This window comes from Echinops telfairi, unplaced genomic scaffold, assembly GCF_000313985.2.
Source record: "Echinops telfairi isolate 266 unplaced genomic scaffold, ASM31398v2 ScPeMD7_2;HRSCAF=8, whole genome shotgun sequence".
NCBI lineage: Eukaryota > Metazoa > Chordata > Mammalia > Afrosoricida > Tenrecidae > Echinops > Echinops telfairi.
In genome coordinates, this window is record NW_022103898.1 from 5,068,702 (window position 1) to 5,076,526 (window position 7,825).

A 7,825-nucleotide genomic window follows, 5' to 3' on the forward strand; every position below is an offset into this window, starting at 1 on the left:
GCCACATGGGACGCAGCACCACCAGCACCCGCCGCCGGTCAACCCCGCTCCCCACACCTACTCTTGCAGATGTGGGGGTGCTGCGACCGCTGCTCACCTTTGCAGTCGTTGTTGTCCGTGAGCTCATAGCCTGTCCCGCAGCTGCTGTCCCGCTGGCAGCGGAAAGAGCCCACGGTATTGATGCAGGTCTCGCCCAGCCGGCAGCTGTGCGTGCCCGTGATGCACTCATTTACGTCTGGGAGGGAGCAGAATGGTCAGCGGTCAACAACAGGAAGTGGGATCCCTCTGCAGCTCCTGGGACTGGCCGGAGCTCAGGGGGTGGGAGGCGAGGGTGTAGGGTGGCGGGGGCTGGCTTCCACCCAGCTGGGACCCCGCTGCAGCACACGCAAGCTGTGTCTGGAGAGGGTGCTGGGGATTCGCCAACTGAGCACCCACCCATAGCCTGGGCTCACGAGACCCTCAACAAGCCCAGTGGGAAGGGGACACCCATTGGAGACGAGAGGCTAGGGGACTTGCCCAGGGCCAATCTGCTGACCCTAGACACAGAACACGTTCTGAGCCCAATTCCTGCCCTCTTCCAGGACAGCCAGACCCTCAGTCCTGGGTGGTCCCCCACCTCACAAGGACCCTGCTCGAACCTCAGGGCAGCAGGGACTGACCTTCACACGAGACGCCGTCGGGCAGCAGCTGGTAGCCCACAAAGCAAGAGCAGACCACCTCGTCCCCCGAGTCTCGACACTGCTGTTTGCAGGGCCCACCGCCTGCGGACAGAGCGTGTGAGTGGGGTGCAGGAGGCATCCTCTCCAGCCCCCACCACCCCAAGCAGAGAAAGCAGGAAAGTGGGTTTCACCCACCGACTACCCAGTCCCTGCCCTGCAGGAGGTCCTCTGGTGTGTAGGGTCAGTGCCAGCGCTGGGTGATAGCATGGGGGGCGCAGGATGGTCTGTGAGTTCTGAGGCCATGGGAGGTGGAGAAGAAAGGACTGCTGGCCAGCAGGGGACAGTATCCCACCCCCATGAGACCAGGCCCGGAGCAGGCCCTGCCTCTCCCCAAATCTCTCAAGCAGTGACTGTATTGCCTTGCCACTACCCGTGCCTTAGCTCCTTAGCTCCGGTGCACCGGGGAGAAACGCCCGGAGTCTCCCCCAGTCTCCCTGGTTCACGCCCTCAGGCCACTCTCCCTATGAGGTATCTGGGATGTCCATGTGATAAACCTCTACCACATAGTTTCCCTGGGGGGAGTGGGTTGTTACATTCCCAATGGCTGCCCGGGCCATTAAGGCCACCTCCTACCCCCACTGACCACTAGTTCTCTGTGGCTTCACCCCCTTTCCCTATACTTCCTGGTTAATCCTCAACTGTTGTAACAGCTCCCTCAGGAAGCCCCTCCATGAGGGTCCCCAGAGAAGAACATGAGGCTGCTACCAGTGGAACCGTGCTCCCCTCCCAAAAGCTAAGTTGAGATCCTTGCCCCTGGACCGGTGAGTGTGATCTTGTTAGAGCAAAATAGGGTCTGTTTTTGAACATATTATCAGTTAACCCTTTTGTTGACTAATGGGACATATAGTGCCCACCTACAGTTTCAGGCTCTGAGGTTTAGTGGGATGCCTATCTCCCACTTTCCATGCACACTGCCAACTGGTAGGCATTTATATAATTGTGAACTAAAGAAAAGGGTCTCTTTTGACCCATTTAAAATCTGTTTTAGTTTTTAATAGCTCCTGCTATCTTACTGATTGAAGTTTTTCTATTTTACTTTGCTATTGTTGTTAGCTGTGTTTGTATGTTTTCTGGAGATGGGAACTAGATTAATGGTTTCTTGGGGGTAATGGCAAGTGAGGATAGGGGAAATGGGGAGCTAATAACAATGAATCGAAGAAAGAAGAAAATGTTCTAAAATTGACCGTGGTGATGATTATACAACTCTTCTTGATATAACTAAGCTACCAAGTTGTATGATATTTGGATGATTTGGTGTCAATAAATCTGTTTTTTAAAAAGAAAGCAAGCATGAAAAGAAACAGTTCTCATTCCCCCATTCCCCGATCAGAGACTCCATCCCCCCCCTCCTCACACACATGTTCCACCTACTGCGCCAAAATCCCATTACCTAAAAAACTTTTTTTTTTTCAAGTACATTCTTCCGTTACGAAAAATGCATGGTATCAACATCAACCAAACATTCGAAGCAGAAGGTAGCCTGTTATTGAACGGGTAAAGAGGTCCTGGAAAGGTGGGCCCTGATCCCTCCTGCTGGGGGCCTAATGAAGGGGCAGGAGGGGTGTGGGGCCCTGAGGGGAAGACACACTGACACCTAAAGCGCTGACACCTAAAGCGCCAGGGGAGGGAGCCCTGGGCAGGGGCAGTTTCTCCCTCGGAACCCCAGGATCTAATCAACCTGCCAACACCCAGGTGTGAACGTCTGGTCTATAAGACATTGAGACAGTGCCTCCGTTCCTGAAAGCCCTCCTCCTGGCCTCCTGTCAGGGCAGCACTGTCTGGGGCTCCCTGCTACCCATCCCCTCCCAGGGCTGGGTGCAGGATCCCTGCTGATCCCAACAACCCTCTGCCCACCAGTGGGCGAGTCTCGGAATGAACGTGGCAAAGACAAACCTGTCTGAACAGGCAGGACTGGTCGGTGGGAGAAAAGCAGAGCTTCACAGGAAAACTGGGGCTTCAAGGCCCTGGGACTTTACACTGGACCTGGATCTCTGGCCACAGGAACCTTACTGAGCGCCCTCCCTGTGTCAGGCGCTCCTGGGCTCAGGGTCACAAAGCCCAGTGACTGGTCCCTCCACCCTGGGAGAAACTAGTGGAACATGATGGCTGGTGCTGGGACTCCTCAGGCCAGCGTGGTACTCACCCCTTCCTCACCAGCCCTTCCCACCAGGCCCCAGCTCCCAGATGCTACGGGAAGAAGGCAGGAGCCCAGAGTGACCAATGGATAGCCATGACCCTCAACCAAAGGGCACTTCCCAGGGCAGACCAAAGCCAAGCCACCAAGGGTCCACTCCCGAGACACAAGACCAGTGTCAACTTCCACTCAGGGTTAATGAACCCCTGCTCAGCCTGAGGGGCGGGGTGCTCGCTTCTCACCTCTGCAGCGGTCATTTAAATATGGGTCCTCTTGCTCCTCCTCGCCCTCAGGAATTTTAGCTAAGGGGGAGGGAGACAGAGGCAAACGGTTAGCCAAACACAACGCCTTCATCTTTTCTTTTTTTTTCCAGTTCAGCTCTTCTTTATTTCATTCGACTAGACCTTCATGCAGGTGACCCTGAATCCACTGGGTTCCAAGTGCAGACACTGCTGGGAAAACAAGAACAGCTTCGTCTGACAGTGGTCCATGAGCCTTCACTGACTGCAACGCAGGCCGAAGCCGAGGACGAACCAGTCCCTAAGACCACCAGAGACCCTCATGTAGCAAAGGGGAGGAATAAATTAAGACGCTGCGAGCTGCACTGAGGAGGGAGGAGAGGCCTCACTCGCTCCGGTCCTTGGGCTCCCGGTACTTCCACTGGATGTAGTCAAAGATGTCTTTCTCACTATCCACTGGCAGGGGTTCTCCAGCAACGCCAGTGACTCCCAGAGGGCGGATTGTGTATTTGTTGATTGTGAAGCCCTTTTCTAGGGCATGCGTTCTCATGTTCTTATTAAAAATATCCCTGCCAGTGAAATAGAGCACACTACAGTAATACTGATCCTTGGGTATCAACCTGATATCGATCCTCCTGTGTGGGTATTCTTGTTCATCATTTTTACTGGGAAGCTGGCAGACACCCATGAACTTCGTCTCACCCTTGGACAGAGTGTCTGTGATAAAATGGGCCTTTTGTAGTTGCTCCACAACTCGATGCAACAGTTTGGGCTGCTTGGCTGACTCAGAGGTAAAGCTTGGATGGGTCAGGAGAACATCCATGTCGCCGCTGGACTCTGCGCCTCTTCTAAAACTGCCACAGACTGTAGCGATATATTCAGAATCCACCTTTTGAACTTCATTCAGCACAATATCCTGCATCTGTAACATCTCTTCACAAGGGATTCTTTTCTCAAAGTCTTCAAAATATTTCAGCCCAATTCGCTGGTGATGGTTCAATTTATCTTCATGTTTTCTGAGATCTTCTAATGTTTTAATTCCTTCATCTACAAACTTTCTTGCAGCAGATGGGCCAATGCCAGTAACTCGAGTCAGGAAATTGATGGATGAACTTGTATCATCCTGCCTAATCTTTTCTAGTTTACGTAATTTTCCAGTTGCTAAATACTCGTCAATCTTTTCAGCAATTTTTGCTCCTACACCAGGCAATTTCTTTGCTTCTGCGCCACTTTTTATTTTGTGTGGGTACTTTGCTATCACAGATGCTGCTTTTCTGTAGGCGTTGTACTTGTGGATGGCCTGGCTCACGTTCTTCTCAAAGTTTGCGAGTTCCGTGAGCATGTCGGTGATCCCCCCATTGAGCGTCTCCTGCGGCGCCTTCCGTTTGCTCATGGGGACCTGCGCCTGGGGATCCCAGGGTCCTACGAGCCCGGTGCCGACGGGACCGGAGCAGCCCAGTGCCTTCATCTTTTCTTAGAAGAAATGCCCAAAATCTTCTCTCCCACTTCTGGATGGAATGGCGCCAATGGTTGGGCGCCTGACCGCTAACCGTAGGTGGGCCATTCAGGTTTGCTCCGGGGCACCTCAGAAGAAAGGGCTGGCAGTCTACTTCTGAACAACCAGCCACTGAAAACTCCCTGGAGCACAGCTCTACTCTCACGCTCAGAGTCGGTGCAGTAGCTGCGGGCGTCTTGTTTTGATTCGATTTGGGTTTTATTGGGAGGGCCAAGCCCACTTCTCAATAGGCTAGGCACTCAACTTTTCTCTTTAAAAATGGAATGACACTCCTGAAAAAACACACTTGCTGCCATCCGTCCAGTCACTTCCGACTCACAGCGACCCCACAGGACAGAGGAGAACTGTCCCCGCGGGTTTCAGAGGCTGGGATTCCCTACAGGAGCAGAAAGCTGCCTTCTCTCTGGATCGGTGAAACCGCTGGCCTTGTGGTGACCAGCCCAGCGTGTAACCACTGCGCCACCAAAGCTCCTACAGAAATGTATCTCAGGAGCTACCAGAGTATGTTGAGGAACCCTGGTGGCATCGTGGGTTCTGCCATCCTCAAGGTCGGCGGTTCGACCTCACCAGCGGCTCCGCAGGAGAAAGATGAGGCTGGCTGTTCCCATAGAGACGGACAGTCTCAGAAACCCTTCGCGGCAGCTCTCCTCTGCCCTGCAGGTCACAAGGAGTCCGAATGGGCTCGATGGCGGTGGGTTGGGTTGGGTTTTTGAAAACAGGCTGCTGTCGAGTTGACTCTCCATCTCACAGTGACCCCAAGCGTCACAGTGGCGCTGCCCTGAGGGTTTCCTAGCCACCTTTCCAGGGGCACAACACCAGGGGTCATCCCTCCTGTGGAGACACTGGGTGGCTTTGAATCACTAACCTTTGGGTTAACAGCTGGGGTCTTCCTAATTCACCTCCGCGACATCTGATTAAAACATGACACGCTTCTGACTCCTGGCGACCCCAAAGGGTACAAGGGCCTCGTTTTTGATGCATCCTTGACACCACCACCCCCTTAAACCCATTTGTTGGACACACTGGATGGGTGGGGCTGGGTCCCTAGAGCATTCACAGATGATGGAACTAGTGAATTGTACAATAGGTGGACTCTGTGCTGAAAGTGGAGCACTGCAGGCGCAGTGGTTACACATTGGGTGGTGACCCAGCAAGTTTAAAAGCACCGGCCACCCCACGGGAGAAAGAGCTTTCTTCTTTTTTTTTTTAGGGAAAAGAAAGGCTTTATTTAGGCAAACAGATGCTAGTCATTTCTGTGTTTCTGGACATCAACCAAGAGTTGGTTCTGGTTAAAGGTAGCTGTCCTTCCTCTCTTCTCCAAGAACTCCTCCTCCTCCTCCTCCCCTGAAACAGTTTGTTTTCAATCGGATGTTCTCCCCTCTTCCCTGGCCCGTGTGTGAGCTTTCCATACTCAGAGACTGTTACAGTTTAGGAAACACAAAAGGGGCAGTTCTACCCTGTCCTATATGGTCGCCGTGAGTTGGCATCCAGTCTGGTTTTGGGTGCCACTAAAACTAACCAATAGAAGAAGAAGAAGAGGAAGGGAAGGAGAAGAAAGAGAAGAAGGAAGAGGAAGAAGAGGAGGGGGGAAGGAGGAGGGGGAGAAGGAGGAGGAGAAGGAGAAGAAGAAGGAGAAGGTTAATTTCAGGCAGAGCTGCCAGAGCCAAGACCATTTGAAGGAAGCCATCTCCTCCAGGCTGGGAAGTGAGGAAGCGGAAATCTAGAATGTTGGGGTGCTTCATTCCCTCAGGGCACTCAGTTCAGACAGACACCAAGCTCCCCCACCCCCTGCCATGAGCCAGGCACAGGCCAAGGGCCCCGAGGCACATAGGAACCCATTCCTATTCCTACCCTGCCATCAGCCAGGCACAGGCCAAGGGCCCCGAGGCACATAGGAACCCATTCCTACCCCTCAGTGGGCTCCTGGGAGGGGGGGATCCAAGGAACCAGTTATCACTTCTGCGATGAGGTCATCAAGGTGTGTGCCTTGGAAAGACCGCTAGATCTGACCCCGAGCTGCCCCACCTGCAGAACGCGAGCAGCAGGACCCACAGATGTCTGAGCACAGGCCTTCTCAAACGGACAGAGGCCCGGGCCGTTTCCTCGCATCTTAGGCCCACGCGTCCACCCACTAAACCAGCCGCGTTCTGACACACAAAGCCCCTCGTGTGCCAGGCAGAATGGGGGCTCCGTAGGGGGGTCCCAACAGCTGGTTTTTCGGAAGAAGGTTGCCAGGACCTTCTTCCGAGGTGTCTCTGGGTGGACTCAAAGCTCCAGGCAGTTAGTGATCAGGTGGGCAAGGAACTGTTTGCACCCCTCCCCTAACCAGGGAGCCAGCCAGCACTGTTCAAAACCGAACTCGGAGCCATCAAGTCGATTTTGGACTCGTAGCTGCTCTGTCTGAGCCACCACAGGCCAGTGCTGGATGGCAGACAGCCATTGTGAGGAAGCCTTTGGAAACTTCTAGAAGCATCGGAAGTTTCCAACGGCTTCCTCCGAGCATGTGCTTTATTTGGAAGCAAGCTGCGGCCGTCCCAGCAGCCCTGCAGAGCACACAGGATAAATGTTGGGGTGGGGCGGGCGGACCAGGGGGAGGAAAGGTCTAAGAGTTCTCCAAGGTGGGGGTGGGGGGGGTTTTGAAGACAGTCTGGGCAGGAAGTGAAGCAGATAAAAGGCGAAGCAGAGATAAGCCGTCTGGAGCCACAGAAATCCCAGAGAGCGTTTATGAAACAGGCCATAAATCAGCGATAATCTCCCCACCACCACCGGAGAGCCACAGTGGAGACCCCACCAGGGCAAAGAGTGGAGGCTTGCTCACTGGGAAAATACCATCTCAGATTCCAACAGGCAAGTAGGGAGCCAGGATATGGCCCTTAGACCCTTTAGGGCACATCTGCCCCAGGTCTCCCTGCAGCCTGGCCTGTAAACAGGACTGGTCTAGCTGACCCAGAGCCTGGGGCGAAGCCCGTTCTCCAGCCTCTGAGCTCTCTTTGTACCTCTACCCTTTCCACCCTCACCCAGTCTCCACAGGATGGGGAGGGGAGGATAAAGCTCAGGGAGGGGAAGGGTGCAGTGCAGTGAGTGACTTTATATGGCCCTTCTAGCCACAGTCCTTGCAATGCCACCAAACGACTGGGTGGGACTGTGCAGACAAGATGCTTGTAGCCCACCATGGGGATGGGGCAACTTGCTAATGATGCCAAGGAGGTACATGGCA

General features: G+C 53.9%; 2 protein-coding genes across 3 annotated transcripts in view; both read right to left on the reverse strand.

The window, feature by feature from the left end:
• The window catches only part of FBLN1 (fibulin 1), a 101,607-nt gene that overhangs the window by 71,504 nt on the left and 22,278 nt on the right, over positions 1–7,825 (reverse strand). For both annotated transcript variants that reach the window (XM_045290019.1, XM_004700222.4), the window contains exons 5-7: positions 3,096–3,155; positions 660–761; positions 98–235 (exon numbers count right to left, since the gene is read on the reverse strand). In XM_045290019.1, the coding sequence (XP_045145954.1) occupies positions 98–235; positions 660–761; positions 3,096–3,155 (300 nt within the window). The remainder of the gene's footprint in view (positions 1–97; positions 236–659; positions 762–3,095; positions 3,156–7,825) is intronic.
• LOC101657073 (DNA polymerase beta) lies at positions 3,220–4,516 on the reverse strand. Its single transcript, XM_013004110.2, has one exon. It carries the CDS (start codon positions 4,483–4,485, stop codon positions 3,478–3,480), a length of 1,008 nt encoding a protein of 335 aa, XP_012859564.1. The 5' UTR covers positions 4,486–4,516; the 3' UTR covers positions 3,220–3,477.